The sequence below is a fragment of the Eretmochelys imbricata genome, chromosome 1 (genome assembly GCF_965152235.1).
Source record: "Eretmochelys imbricata isolate rEreImb1 chromosome 1, rEreImb1.hap1, whole genome shotgun sequence".
NCBI classification, from domain to species: Eukaryota; Metazoa; Chordata; order Testudines; family Cheloniidae; genus Eretmochelys; species Eretmochelys imbricata.
In genome coordinates, this window is record NC_135572.1 from 39,001,932 (window position 1) to 39,017,710 (window position 15,779).

A 15,779-nucleotide genomic window follows, 5' to 3' on the forward strand; every position below is an offset into this window, starting at 1 on the left:
GCATAACTGTTGTTCTTTGAGATTTGTTGCTCCTATCTGTTCCATTACCCACCCTCCTACCTCTCTGTCGGAGTTGCTCCCAAGAAGGAACAGACGGCGCCTAATATACCAACGCATGAGCACGGCATTCCAGAGGGTACCACAACTGACCCTATGGATAGCGCTAATGCAAAAATCTCCAAGGACTGTGCACGTGGGCATGCACACACCTAGAATGGAATGGATATGAGCAACACATCTTGAAGAACAACAGTTACAAAAGGTAGGTGACAGTTTTTTATTTCACCTGGCCTGTCTCCTTCCTTTGTCCCAATTAATATTTGAGCATCTCATGGTTTCACATTAAAGTGAAGGAAATGGTGGGAGATCTGTCGTGACCAAAGAACCCAAACATCTTGTTTCTCACAATGAGGAGACACTACTGGGTTTGGCCTCCCTGCATCTTTCACAGAGGGAGATCAACAGAAGACGTTGCATGTGGAGAGTCAGACTTAGCTTTCAGATCCCACATAAATTTTTTCAAAGATGGGAACTACATTCAAGCTATTACTGTATATTCAAACACAATAGTATATTTGAAGGTCAGTATAGTACATGTACATGTGGATTGTTCAGGGAATTGAGACTGCTTGCAGAGCAAAGGATGTGAGGTCCTTATGAAGAGAAGCCTGGGAAATGTGAAAAATACTGTTTCTTAAAATTGATGTAAATGTAATTTCCATTTAATCATATTAGCAATCTATTTTCTTGAAAACAATTTTTTCTAACAAAATGACTAAAAATGTCTATAGCATATTTGTCTTATTAGGCAGAGAGTAAAAAGCAGATGTCCAAACAGATTTCAAAGGAAAGCATTAAAAGCATGGTTTAATGGACAGTTTATTTTGAAGAGCTATTCATTTTTAATTAATGTAAACCCTATAAAACGTTAAAATGCCTATTTTTGTTTGTCGTGTATAAATATAGTGTTGTTTACCCCATCACATAATACAAGACCCAGGGGTTTCCCAATTAAATTAATAGGTAACAAGTTTAAAACAAACATAAGGAAGTACATACTTCAGACAGTGTACAGTCAACCTGTGGAACTCATTGCCAGGGGATGTTGTGAAGATCAAAGGTATAACTGGGTTAAAAAAAGATGTAGGTAAGTTCACAGAGGATAGTTCATCAATGGCTATTAACCAAGATGGTCAGGGATGCAACCACATGCTCTGGGTGTCCATAAACCTCTGGCTACCGGAAGGTGGGAGTCAACAACGGGAAGGATCACTCAATAATGTGTTCATTCCCTCTGAAACATCCGGCATTGGTTGCTGTTGAAAGACAGAATACTGGGCCCCATGGACAATTGGTCTCACCCAGTATGACAATTCTTATGTTCTTAATATATAATCCTCTGCAAATAGCTTTTTTGTTTAGTCTAGCAAAAATAATTAGTATATGGCTACTTATTTGATTAGTAATGAAATACATTTTAGCATTGGATGCAGGAAAATGGCTCTAAACATTTTTATTGTCTTGTATAATCCAGTTAGTTCAGGAGTGGCCACCAGCACAAAAATCCAGTGTGGACAGTGAAGAGAAGGAAGATGATTCTGGTGGCATCAACCTAGATAAAGCAAAGGAAAGATTACAGGAAGAGGACAAATTTGACAAAGAAGCATACAGGAAGAAAATTAAAGAAAAACATAGGGTAAGTCAAGTCCTTCACCAATCATTGAAATAGAAACAAATGCTGTTAAATGTTTGAGTGACTCCTTGAGAAAATATTTAAATGTTCTGCAATATATTGAAAAGTAAATTTAACATAATTATTAAATTCTGGAATTGTTCTCATCACTGCATAAGACATAGGGAAAAAAAAGAACTGCCTACTTTAGTGTTCTGTAAAGATATTTATAGTCTGAATAGATTGGCAATACAAAGCACTGGAAGATGCCAGGTGTTGATTCTAACTTTTGATGATTTTTAGAAGTAAAAGGCCGATGGCAGCAATCCAGTGACAGCATTTTTACTGTCAGGGGTTAGTATAGGAAATTAATTTTAAGGAGAGGTTTTTAAAAAAGTAAGGGAGGTTACGTGGCACACGCACTTTAACAAATGCCCAGCCCCTTAGAAAGAGAGACCAATCCATAGCACTTCTGAACTGTGGCCATATCTACACTACAAACTTTGATTGGGGAAGTTAAGTTTGTATATCGCTCGGGTATGTGCATATGTGGCTGCTTGTGCTTCAAAAAAGAACTAGATAAGTTCATGGAGGATCCATCAATAGCTATTAGCCAGGGTGGGCAAGGATGGTGTCCCTGGCCTCTGTTTGCCAGAAGCTGGGAATGGGCGACAGGGGATGGATCACTTGATTACCTGTTCTGTTCATTCCCTCTGGGGCACCTGACATTGATCGCTGTTGGAAGACAGGATACTGGGCTAGATCATCTGACCCAGTATGGCCGTTCTTATGCTGTGTCCGAGTGCTTGTTTTGATGCAAAGTGCAGTGCATCAGGGATATGTATCTCAGTGTGTCATGCACCATCATGTGGCACAATGCCTTTTGGGAAATTTTCGCAATGTGTTCTGGGAGAGAAATGACTTGATCTGGACTCAAGAAGCAATTCCACCGGTCAGTGCTTGTATCGTAACGCAGGGTTGGGGTGACAAGCAGTGGCTACAAAACTTTCGGATGCGAACGGCCATGTTCCTGGATCTGTGTGCTGAGCTTGCCCCAGTGCAGGAACAGCAGAATGAGAGCTGCATTGGAAGCTTGCATCGCTGGATTGCTCTCAGTCTGTGGGAAATCAGTTTGGAGCTGGAAAATGCATAGTGCGGTTTGTTGTCATGCAAGTGTATAGGGCCCTTAATCATCTCCTGCTACGCAGGTCTGTGACTCTCATCAATGTGCAGGATACAGGATACAGTGGATGGATTTTCTGCAGTGAGGTTCCTGAACTGAGATGGGGCGGTAGATGGCCATTGGCCACTATCTTCGAAAACTTGTAGCGATCGGGGGAGGTCCTGGATGATTGGAAAAAGGCAAATATAGTGCTCATCTTTAAAAAGGGGAAGAAGGAGAATCCAGGGAACTACAGATGGCTCAGCCTCACTGTAGTCCCCAGAAATATCATGGAGCAGGTCCTCAAGCAATCCATTTTGAAGCACTTGGAGGAGAGGAAGGTGGTCAGAAACAGTCAACATGAATTCACCAAGGACAAGTCATGCCTGACAAACCTGATTACCTTCTATGATGAGATAACTGGCTCTGTGAATATGGGGAAACCAGTGGACATGATATTCCTTGACTTTAGCAAGCTTTTGATACCGTCTCCCACAGTATCCTTATCAGCAAGTTAAAGTGGTATGGATTGGATGAATGGACTATAAGGTGGATAGAAAGCTGGCGAGATCGTCGGGCTCAAATGGTAGTGATCAACAACTCAATGTCTGGATCTGGATCATGGGATGGATTGCACCCTCAGCAAGTTTGCAGATGACACTAAGCTAGGTAGATACGCTGGAGGGTTCCAAAGAGATGGAGCTAGGCTGTTCTCAGTGGTGGCAGATGACAGAACAAGAAGCAGTGGTCTCAAGTTGCAGTGGGGGAGGTCTAGGTTGGATATTAGGAAAAACTATTTCACTAGAAGGGTGGTGAAGCACTGGAATGGGTTACCTAGGAAGGTGGTAGAATCTCCATCCTTAGAGATTTTTAAGGTCCTGCTTGACAAATCCTTGGCTGGGCTGATTTAGTTGGAGTTTGGTCCTGCTTTGAGCAGGGTGTTGGACTAGATGACCTCCTGAGGTCTCTTCCACTCCTGATGTTATATGATTAAAGGTTGCCAAAGCCCTGGAATGTGCTTTTGTTAGATTGAAAGGGACACTGGTGGTGTGTGCTCACCAGACTGGATCTTGGTGAGCAAAATATCCCAATGGTTATAGCTGCATAATATCTGTGAGGCAAAAGAGAAAAAGCTGGTGCCGGATGGAGGGAAGAAGTGGAGCAGCTTTCTGCTGAATTTGAACAGCCAGAAACAAGGGCTATTACAAGAGACAATTTGGAGCTATGCAGGTGAGGGAGACTTTGAAGGAGCACTTTAACGGTCAGCCACAAGAATGTTCTCTGTTGGAGTATAAAAACGAACAGCAAGCAGTATACAAATGACTGGGTATTTTCCTGAACCTGTGAATTAAACGATGGTTGCTGTATGTCTACAAGTACTGTGTGCTTTCACTTCAGCTATGCATTCTGCAATATTAGTTGTGAACGAATAAAGATCATTTATTCTTTATGAATAAAGATAGAACTTTGAGTGGGAAAAACAATGCGCAAAATAAAATTCAAAATAGTATGATTATTTTTGCTTAAATTAAGAGAGTGGAAGCACAGGCGCCAACTTTCCTTGGTGCTGGTGGGTGCTCACGCCCCACTGGCCCCGCCCCATCTCCGCCCTCTCCCTGCCCCTATTGGACCCCTCCCCAAATCCTCGCCCTGGCCCCGCCTCTTCCCCGAGTGCTCCGTGTTCCTCCCCCGCCCCCTCCCTCCCAGCACTTGCCGCGTGAAACAGCTGTTTCACGGCACAAGCGCTGGGGAGGGAGAGGGGAGAAGCAGGACATGGCAGTGCACTCGGGGAGGAGGCGGAGGTGAACTGGGGTGAGGGTCAGGGAGCTGGCGGTAGGTGCAGAGCACCCACCAATTTTTCCCTGTGGGTGCTCCAGTCCCAGGGCACCCACGGAGTCGGTGCCTCTGAGTGGAACTTTAAAATTGAAGAGGGAGTAAACATTTCTGTCCATTTGCACAAATGCAATCTGTTGTGGCTACACGTACAGCAACTGTGGTCCTCACAGGTCACTGTATGTGAAGCTGTTTCCCTTGCTGTCCCCCAGCATGGCGTTGTAGGGGTAAGGATGCAGCCCATGATGCCACATGGTGTGTTTTGGGATGTAGGGAGCAGTGACCATGGAATTCTGCAAGGACTGCAAAGGGTGAAGGATTTGAGATTTTGGGACCTCTGGATCATGCAGGGTCTGCAGCATTTGAGTTTGTGGTCTGGGAAGACCCATTATGTCTGGTAGATCTCCTTCTTGGATCTTTTTCTTGTCCTCTTTCCTTCTCTCTGCTGTCAGTCATATTGGCCCTCCATGCCCTTTGTTCACAGTCGGATGCAGCGCAGGCTTGCGGGATCTGGCTGAGTAAGTCCACCTTTTACTCCTCTTTAACAATGTCAGGCATTCTGACAGTATGGAGGCAACATCTCAAGGCTGCCACATCAGAAGCTGCTGATAAAAACAGACAGATGTGCCACTGGATTTACAGTAACAACGGAAAGGGAAAGATAAATTTCAAACTCCCTTCCCTTATTCTCATAAACACTTTTAATAAGTTATGCTTATTGACACTGCTGTTTTGGAGCACCTTGGCACAGCACTGCTTTCCAGCCTCAGCCATGCTGAGTATGGCCCACCGGGGCTAGGAACAGAAGACTGTTCTGTTGCATGAAGCAATATAATTTTGGTCTGTATTCCATGGGAACGAATATAGGGCAGTGGCACTAAATATTGGCACTATTTTCCACTGTGGTGGTTTTAGATATCTCATTCCTGATGGTTACAAAGGCACGGAGAACACAGCTGCTGCTGGCATCCCCAAGCTGCCTGGGTCCATATGTTGCTAGCCTGTTTACTGCAATAGCACCAGCTGAACTCATTCAGAGTGGCATGGGAAAGTGTCCTATTGTGCAGGAAGAAATAAGACAGCCTTCCATACAAACCTTTGTGAGAGGATTGCAGAGTATCTCCGTGAAGGTTTCATTGATTGTAATTTATCAGGAAGGATACAAGGGACATAAACAAAGGGCTCCAAATGCTGTGCCCCTTCCTCCCCCCGCCTAACCAAACAGGGGAATGAAAAGCACATGCCAATTTTGCCTTTGTATCTCTACCTCTTCTTGTATGAGTAGAACAATGAAAAGTCGATAACTGTGTCTTGTTAACTTGAGGACGGGCTGGGTGTCCTCTTTAAACATTGTAAAGAGAAATATACGCACACACTAATCAGAGTTACCTTCCCCTTTGTCAGGCTCATCTGCACTCATCTGGAGAGACTGGCTAGACTGTGGTGGAGTATGACAGGTTTTGACTCACAACCTGGCTGGAGTCCCCCACCCTGTCTACTCCTTCCTCCTCCTTGCTGTTCATGGCATGGGTCTCTGTCTTTGTCTCCTCTGAGGTATTCACAGTGGTCTGGGGGGTGCTGGGAATCGCTGCCAAGTATGGCATGCAACTCATTATAAAAGCAGGAGGTCTGCAGGGCAACCCCAGATCTATTGTTGGCCTCCCTGGCGAAGTTCCTGCGCTTTCACATGGCGCTGCTGCTGATCTCTGTCATACCCCTTTGCCTGCATCCCCTGTGCAATCTGCTTGTAGATGTCCACGTTTCTATGGCTGGTCCATAGCTGTGCTTGCATAGCCCCCTCTCCCCACATGCCCAGGAGATTCAATATCTCAGGTCTACTCCGGGCAGGAGCACATCTTATGCCTAGAGTCGCCTGGCTGGCTGGGCAGTTGCACACAACATGAGTGAGCTGCTAGGTGTGCTTGCCAAGGTACGTAGTCTGAAAAAAGCATTTCAAAAACACACAAAGGGGTTTAAAGATGTTGGTGGCTTCTCGTCTCTGTGACCTCTGAGCAGTGGAGTTTAAAATTGTGACCAAAATGGCAGGCAATGGGGCATTGTGGGACAGCTGATGGAAGACTGTTGGGTCAACACAGATCACATCGCAATGTTACATTTTCACTAAGAGAAAAGTGCTAATTTTTGCATAGATGTCATTGGGATCATCCAAAATTTTACATGAATTATTAAAGTAAGACCTTTATAATGTGCTTCATTCTGCTGTTTAAAAACTTTAATGTTTGTACTTAGATTCCTCTTTGGCATTTAAAAACCTTAAATTGCAGACCATACATTTGCAAACGGTTTCTGGACCATTCATTTGTCATAGAACGAAGTAGAAGGTTTGAGAGCGTGGCAGTTAAGAATGCTGAGTGTTGCTTGTGAAATGAACTTAACACCCCATCAAGAAGAGTTTGGATTTCTTCACTCAAGCTCTTGGCACAAAGTAGCCCCTTAACATCATGTGATTAACATACCTTCATGATAAGCTATTGTGTACAGAATTGATTGTAATTCTGGAGTGTACAATATTCAAATTGTATCATAAAATACTGACATAAAACTTCATTTTAAAAGCATTGTTTAAAACAGTATTGAACTTCAGAAAGTTAACTATATATAAATTTCCCCACTGATGATGATACGCTAATGCTGGGATATGGGAAACGTTTATATTTGAACAAAACACTATGGGATAAGTTTTCAAAAGTTCCAAATGTTGGTGTTAAACTCCCATTGAAAGTCAGTGGGGGTTAGGTGCTTAATTTGAAAATCGACCACTGTAGCCCCATAAACGGTAATCTGAGCTCAGTGAAAAACCACTTAAGAAGCTTTCCAAAGAGTAGGAGATTCAGAGTAGCTGCAAAGAATGGCAGGATTCATCTCTCATCCATGCTGTAGGTGCAACAAGGTTTGATTCTGAAGGAAGCGGAGCTATAATATTTCAAGAGCACAGCATAATGAATCAATAGGAAGAGTTGGTTGGAAAGTTATAAAACTATCCGCTGGTTTACTGACAAATTCATAAACTTTGAGAGTGAAGTTTTTGTACTTCTGTTATTGGAATCCAATGATTAAATATTTTATCAATCAGTTCTTCATAGAATCACAGCAAATTAGGGTTGGAAAAGACCTCAGGAGGTCATCTAGTCCAACACTCTGCTCAAAGCAGGACCAATTCCAACTAAATCATTCCAGCCAGGGCTTTGTCAAGCTGGGCCTTAAAAACCTCTAAAGATGGAGATTTCACCACCTCCGTGGGTAACCCGTTTCAGTGCTTCACCAGTGCTAGTGAAATAGTTTTTCCTAATATCCAGCCTAGACCTCCCCCTCTGCAACTTGAGACCATTGTGTCTTCTGTCATCTGCCACCACTGAGAACAGCCGAGCTCCATCCTCTTTGGAACCCTCCTTCAGATAGTTGAAGGCTGCTATCAAATCCCCCCTACTCTTCTCTTCTGAAGACTAAATAAGCCCAGTTCCCTCAGCCTCTCCTCGTAAGTCATGAGCCCCAACCCGCTAATCATTTTCGTTGCCCTCCACTGGACTCTCTCCAATTTGTCCACATCCTTTCTGTAGTGGGGGGCCCAAAACTGGATGCAATATTCCAGATGTGGCCTCACCAGTGCTGAATAGAGGGGAATAATCACTTCCCTCGATCTGCTGGCAATGCTGCTACTAATGCAGCCCAATATGCCATTAGCCTTCTTGGCAACAAGAGCACACTGTTGACTCATATCCAGCTTCTCGTCCACTGTAATCCCCAGGTTTTTTTCTGCAGAACTGCTGCTTAGCCAGTCAGTCCCCAGCCTGTAGCAGTGCATGGGATTCTTCCTTCCTAAGTGCAGGATTCTGCACTTGTCTTTGTTGAACCTCATCAGATTTCTTTTAGCCTAATGCTCCAATTTGTCTAGGTCTCACTGGACCCTATCCCTACCCTCCAACGTATCTACCTCTCCCCCTGGCTTAGTGTCATCTGTGAACTTCCTGAGGGTGTAATCCATCCCGTCTTCCAGATCGTTAATGAAGATGTTGAACAAAAACTGGCCCCAGGACCGACCCCTGGGGCACTCTGATACCAGCTGCCAACTAGACATCGAGCCGTTGATCACTACCCATTGATCCCAACAATCTAGCCAGCTTTCTATCCACCTTATAATCCATTCATCCAATTAACTTGCTGGCAAGAATACTGTGGGAGACCGTATCAAAAGCTTTGCTAAAGGCAAGATATCACGTCCACTGCTTTTCCCCATATCCCCAGAGCCAGTTATTTCATCATAGAAGGCAAGCAGGTTGGTCAGGCATGACTTGCCCTTAGTGAATTCATGTTGACTTTTCCTGATAACCTTCCTCTCCTCCAAGTGCTTCAAAATGGATTCCTTGAGGACCAGCTCCATGATTTTTCCGGGACTGAGGTGAGGCTGTAGTTCCTTGGATTCTCCTTCTTCCTTTTGTAAAGATGGGCACTATATTTGCCTTTTTCCAATTGTCTGACCCCTGCAGCTCCCCACTGTGCCAGTGGCAGGAGGATTCCCAAAGCTCCTGCCCGCTGGGGAGGGGACAGGGGGCCCCTACAGCTCCCTTCTGGTGCTGGGGCTAGGGGGACCCTGGAGCTCTGAGCCGCCACGGGTGGTGGGGGCCCCAGAGCTCCCAGCCACCCTGCAGCTGCCCAGTCCCTTTCCATTTTATCATGGATATTTGTAGTAAAAATCAGGGACAGGTCACGGGCTTCTGTGAATTTTTCTTTATTGCCCATGACCTGTCTGTGACTTTTACTAAAAATATCCATGACAAAATCTTAGCCTTAATCATTTGTTATCTCCTCCCTCCTTCCCTCCCTCCCCGATCCTGGGGTTCTACACCAAGGTACTTCAGCCCTGTGTAAAAACTGGGAAATATGCACGGAAAGTTTGTTGTGTGGCAAATTAGTTTGCCTCAAAACCCCCACCCTCTAACTCCAAACCTGAAAAGCATGGATATAACATTGCCTTCAGCACTGTTCATCACACACTTCAGCACCTACATAGAGCTTTCACTTCCCTGCTGAAAAGCAGTGTGTACCCCAACTTCTTCAAACTCTGTCTGGTGGAAAACCTCAATGATAACCTCAGCAAAGTTAAAGCAGAATAACTGTGCGGTCAGTCAGATATGCTGATCTGTTAATGCAGTTGTGTCTGAGGTCGCATTATGAAAAGCATTATGGAATGTTAGAGTGTGTTATTGACAGTGTTGTGATATGAAAGTGGCCAGGGATTCAGCAGGCTTTTGCCATGACTTATTTCCATGATTTTCAGGTTCTGAAGTGGTGACTGTATCCTGATGTAACTTGAACTGTCTCTGAGTAAAGTTTTTGTGTTTAAAAATTTACTATAATCTAGGGAATACTCCTCTTCTCCCACATCCCACATTTTGCCTGAAGTCCAAAGCTGGGCTTTTGGGGGCTATGTTAACTTAGGGGCTGTTGGAAAAACAATAAGGAACATTAAATATGAAATACAAATGATGACCCCTCCACATCTACATGTTTATGCATGGTTCTGTATTTGTCTAGGATAGATAAATAGAGAACCAAGCTAGACCTAATTACTGGATGCAGCATAGTCTAGTGGCTACAGCACCATCCTGGAAGCCAGGAATTTCTGAATACTAACACTGGCTCTGAGACTGATGTGCTGTGTGCTACTAGGCAGGTCAATTACATTCTTGCTGGCATGAAATTTCCATGTCTGTAAAATTGGGGTAATGATACTTTGATAATTAATGGAGATGATGTCCAGATTGTTCAGTGTTTCTGTAGAGCTTTGAAAATGTAAAGGGGCTTTATAAGTGCTAAGTATTTACTGTTTCATTGATTGGGGTGGGAAGAAACCATATTTTAAATCGGGTAGTCCCCAGTTCTGGAAGGTACTTAACCATGTGCCTAATTTTCAAGCATTGACTTCTATGGGACTATTGATGTGCTTAAAAGTTACACAGGTGTTAAGTCCATTTCTGAATGTGAGCCTTAATAACTAAGAGTTTAGTCCTGTGCGGATTGAAGTCAATTTAAAACATCTATTGACTTCACTCATGTGGGATCAGGCCATAACCAAGCATCCATATTAACCAGCTGGCTACAAAATCTACAAGCCTATTTGTAGGTATCCTAATGCTTCTAAAATATATGGGGTATTCAGACTTCGTCTTGGTTTAGGTGTGTGCTGCAGAGACAAATAGTTTAGGAACTCTGGGATGCACCTTGACAGAAGGGTAATTCATAGGGGTTGACTATTAAAAGCCAGTGAATAAAATTAAATGTATCAAACATGACTAAGTTGAAGGTTTATAAAAAATGTATTTAGCAGCACATATATAATGCAACGCTTTAGTTAGTGGGAGGGAGGTGAAAAATAAAATGTGTATTAAAAAAAGTCACCTTTGTATAATAACTTTGACCATGAAGCTCACTTTTCGTATCACATTTAGGTACCATATCAACTGATGTTGAAATCCTACAAATCCAATGTGTCATTAGGACAGTTTTAAGTCTCCTCCCATTTTCTATTTCTAAGCTAATAAAAAGAAAAGGATGGGAATTTTGTGTTGAAAAATGAGTTTATTTTTCTAGACACTATTTGCAAAACATATATAGAGAGAATTTATGCATATTTGAGCACATATACATATTACCACTGAAGTGATGAGGACAGCGAACCACTTTACTGCCAGTTTTCTTGTAGTGGTGGTGGTAGGTTCATTTCCACTAATAACTCTCAGTGCATAACTGCATAGATTTATCCTTATGCCCAAGACCATACCAGTAACTTCTCACTTAACATTGTAGTTATGTTCCTGAAAAATGCAACTTTAAGTGAAACGATGTTAAACGAATCCAGTTTTCCCATAAGATTTAAAGTAAATGTGGGGGGGTTGTTTTGGGGCAGACAAAAGGCATTATGTACTGTACTGTGGTTGGGAAGTGCCCTTGGTTTACTCCACACAGGCACAACCCACTGCAGGAAAGGGCGCTAGGAAGCACCTTCGCAGCAGCAGTGGCAGCTTACCTGGAGAAGAACAGGCACTTACTTTTCCAGGAATGCTCCAGGCCCGCCTCTTCCCGTCCCCACTCCACCTCCTCTCCGGAGCACGCCATATCCCCGCTCCTTCCCTCCCCCCAAGAAAGTCCTAAGCGCCGCCAAACAGCTGTTTGGCAGTGAGGGAAGCGCTGGGAGGGAGGGGAGGAGGCGGAGAAGAGGAACTTGTGCAATGCTCCCTTGTAAATTTGCTGCTCTTCCACAAAATCTTACAAGCAGTGGACAGAGCAGGCAGCCAAACGACATTATAAGGGAGCATTGCACAACTTTAAACGAACATGTTCCCTAATTGAGCAGTGACGTAACTTTTAAACAGCATTAAGCGGGAGGACGTTAAGTGAGGAGTTACTGTGCTTTGCTCTTAGTAATCTTGTGTGATAAATATATACTCTGTTGATCTTTCTGCTCTGTGCAATATTTAGCAGAAAACTTATACAAAAAGGCAAAATCTAAACAAATGGTGCTGGTGTTAATTTGTATTTGTGATTTATTGAAAGTATTTATTACCTCTGTAGAAGATAGAAAGTCTAAGAATGAAATATAGAGCATGATCACCAGGGAAACATAACACTGACTAAGGGGAGTACCATATTACAATTTCAGAGCTGCTCTTGAAAAATTTTCTGAGTGATGTAACATACTTTCCTGATATTGCAGAAGCATGAGATTAATCATGGGGGAAAGATAAATATTGTGGGATGAAGATGAGGTTCAAAGGATAATATAAGTTTTAGAGGATAAAATAACATTGCCTTTGTATATTAGTTAAAATCACCATATGCATATTGTCACTGAAATTGTCTAAGATAGCCCCTACTAAATGACTTCTTAGTGAGGGGGTCAAGCCAATAAAGAACCAATCATGTTTTTTAACAATACAGAGCAGAGTTGCAAGTAATAACTCTCTTGGAAAACATATGATTCATCCTAAAGTACTGTACCGATGTTAACTGTGGAAGAATGGATGCTGCTGTTTTTTTGGAAGACTTTCAGTAAGATGCAATTTGTTGCTATGCCTCCAGCTTGGGTACAATATAAAAGAACTATGAGATGATTAAAATGAGACCAATATTGTGCGGAATGTTTTGGAAGAATTACTTGTATGGCAATCACCTAAATAAAAAATATACAGCAGTATTTGGGAAATATGGACTAATTTACTCTTTTTAAGGCTGCTAGACCCAAAGTAAAGACCACATAAAAATGCAAATAAACCAAAAAACTTCAAAATGTCTTTGGTGTCCTGCAAATGACGTGCATTGAACCCAGGACATGCAACAAAGGATGGAAAGATTGAATATACTGTTTGTGTTTTAGAGAGCAGATGGGAGATTAAATTTTATTTTGAACAAGTGTGATTACTGTAATTTTGTTCACAAAACATGAACAAAAGTATGTAACAAATAATAAAATTAGAGAGGACAATGTCCAGAGAGAGTACCCAGACTCTTTTTGGAGGGCTTCATTGTGCAGTCTTTAATCAGATAAAACTCCATTTGAAATTGCAGTCCTACTGCATCTAGGCATTCATTGGCTCACCTGTGCAGTTTAATGCTTGCCGAAATTGTATATTCTTGTCCTTTTTTAAAATATAGTTTTTTCGCTACCACAAATCAATCAACATCTCTGCACTTTTCAGTACTTTTCTTCCCTCACTGACATCCCTCCCTTCTGTTGATTTCAGAGTCCCTCTTCTCTCCTTCAGCCTTTTCATTATTTATTTATTTATTATTTTTGCTTCCTCTCCCACCATTTGTCTTTTCTGCCAGTCTCCAACCATGGCTGCTGTCTCATTTGCTCCTGTGTAGTTAAGCACCTTTGTAGAAAATGCAAACAGCCTTCTCTGCAATTTTTTCTTCTTTTCCTTCAGTTCAGCTGACTTCCTTGCTAAAACAGTTCTGTTTCTCATCCTTTCCGGACTTTTGTATCTTTGATTCCTAGTGGCTTTTCTCTGTCTTTGACAATGTGGCCCTCCCACTTCTTCCCACTCTATGCAGGATCTTGCCAGGTTTTTTTCCCCCCAGGAGGAAATTGAGGCTGTCTGTCGCAAGTATTTAGTTACTCTCTACCACTCCGATATCTCCTACAACTAGTTTTTAAACCCATCACTTATGGCTCTGTAATTTCTTCTCCCTTACAGTATTACACCTCTGACACCTGTCTTTGTGTCCCACCACCAGTTATAATGCAACCCTGCAAAGTGAACCCTGCCTTCTCCATTGATGTTAATGATTCCACTTTCTTCCCTGTCACCCAGTGTTAGTGTTGACTTCTCTCCCCCCTAATATGGCTGTTACTAAATCCTATCAATTCTTCCTCTTGACATCTCTTTACAAGAAGATGACCTAACAGTTGTAATCCTTCCCTGTGCGTTGGTCTCCTCCTACCTTGATTACCACTTTTCCGTCTCTGGCCTTTCAACTCCGTTTATCCAAAATGCTGTAGCTAAAATATTCCTCTTTAAATCTGTTCACCGCCTTCCCCCTCACCATCTGCATCAAGTTTAACTTTCTCCTCATCGCTTTCATGGAGCTCCACAGAACTTCCCTGACCACATCTTGGCTCCTATTTCCTCCTACTCCCCCTATTGCTTCCTTTGCTCTAGGTGTTTCCTTCTCAAGTTTTACCTTGTGTGCCTTCTTCCATGTTGTCCCTGACACTTGGCACAGTTTTCCTCTTTTTGTGCTCCTAGCAACTTCTATTACTCCTTTCAGCTCTCTCCTCAGAATGCATTGCTTGCATTTCAACCTTCTTAAAAAAAAAAAAAAAAAAAAGGCCACTGCAAAATTCATATGCCACTTCCCATTCATACTTGCACACCGTGTAACGTGTCTCATCTGAACTGTTTGTTGGGATCAAAGCTGTCTACACTTGAGCAGCATCAACCTGCGTACATCAACTGTGGCTCAATGCCTCTCGGGGAGCTGACGTTACTATGTCAGCATAACAGCGCACTTAAAGTTGTCTCCCACGAATGTAAGTGTAGATACTTGCACAACAAGGTTGTCACAAGTTGGCTTACATCAACTTAACTTTATTGTGTAGACCATGCCACAGAGCAGGGGAAACTCCCTCCTTGCTTAATTTTCCAAGACTGGGGTTTTCTTTTCAGTGTTTTTCCATTACCGTTAATAGTCCACCACTGTCTTTCTCTGGGTTATACAGGGCTAGGCGCTTTGATTTGGTTTTGTGTACACAATTACTCAGGAAGTGCTCCTCCCTGTCTGATTGCTTCTCCACGTGGCTGTAGTTGTAGCCTAGGGCTGATGTACACTGAAAAGTTATATTGGCATAGTTGTCTTTCAGGGGTGTGAAAAATCCACACCCCTCAGACATAATTAAGCCATCCTAACCCCCAGTGTAGACAGCGCTAGGTCAATGGAAGAATTCATTCATCAGCCTAGCTACTGCCTCTTGGGGAGGTGGATTACCTACAGCGACAGGAGAACCCTTCCCGTCCCTGCAGAGGGGGACTTATTTCGATATAGCTACTCCACACCCTGAGAGACGTAGCTGTAGCAATCTAGAACTCCTGGTATAGACCAGCACTAGGTCAACAGAAGAAATTCTTCCGTCAACCTAGTTACCGCCTCTCTGGGAGGTAGATTACCTACACCAATAGGAGAACCTACCCCTCATCGTAAGTAGTGTTTACACTGAAGTGCATTTTAAGTGTAGACATACCCTAATTACTATTACTGTGTTCTATACATATATACTTACATATATTTATATGCACGTATATATACATATATTCATAGTTATAACCTATATATGTATATCCTAATGACCATAAAGTTCAGAACATTACAGGCTTTCATAAAAGGCCTTACTTGATATATATTTATACACAATGACATTGTATACAACCAGTTGATTCAACTGCTTACTGTTTGTAGTTTTGGCCCCCCTGTGGTCCCTTGCGGGTGTCTGGACCCTGATTGTCACACCGACTTCCTGTTGCATTCTCCAAATTCTTCTCTTCTGCAACCTGTGCGCCTTCTACCAAGTTCCATGCAGGCTGCTCCAGGATAGGG

General features: G+C 42.8%; 1 protein-coding gene across 1 annotated transcript in view; it reads left to right on the plus strand.

Moving 5' to 3' along the window:
* Positions 1–15,779, plus strand: part of DDX10 (DEAD-box helicase 10) — a 328,324-nt gene that overhangs the window by 208,835 nt on the left and 103,710 nt on the right. The window contains exon 15 of the mRNA XM_077808979.1: positions 1,535–1,696. Coding sequence (XP_077665105.1) covers positions 1,535–1,696 — 162 coding nt within the window. The remainder of the gene's footprint in view (positions 1–1,534; positions 1,697–15,779) is intronic.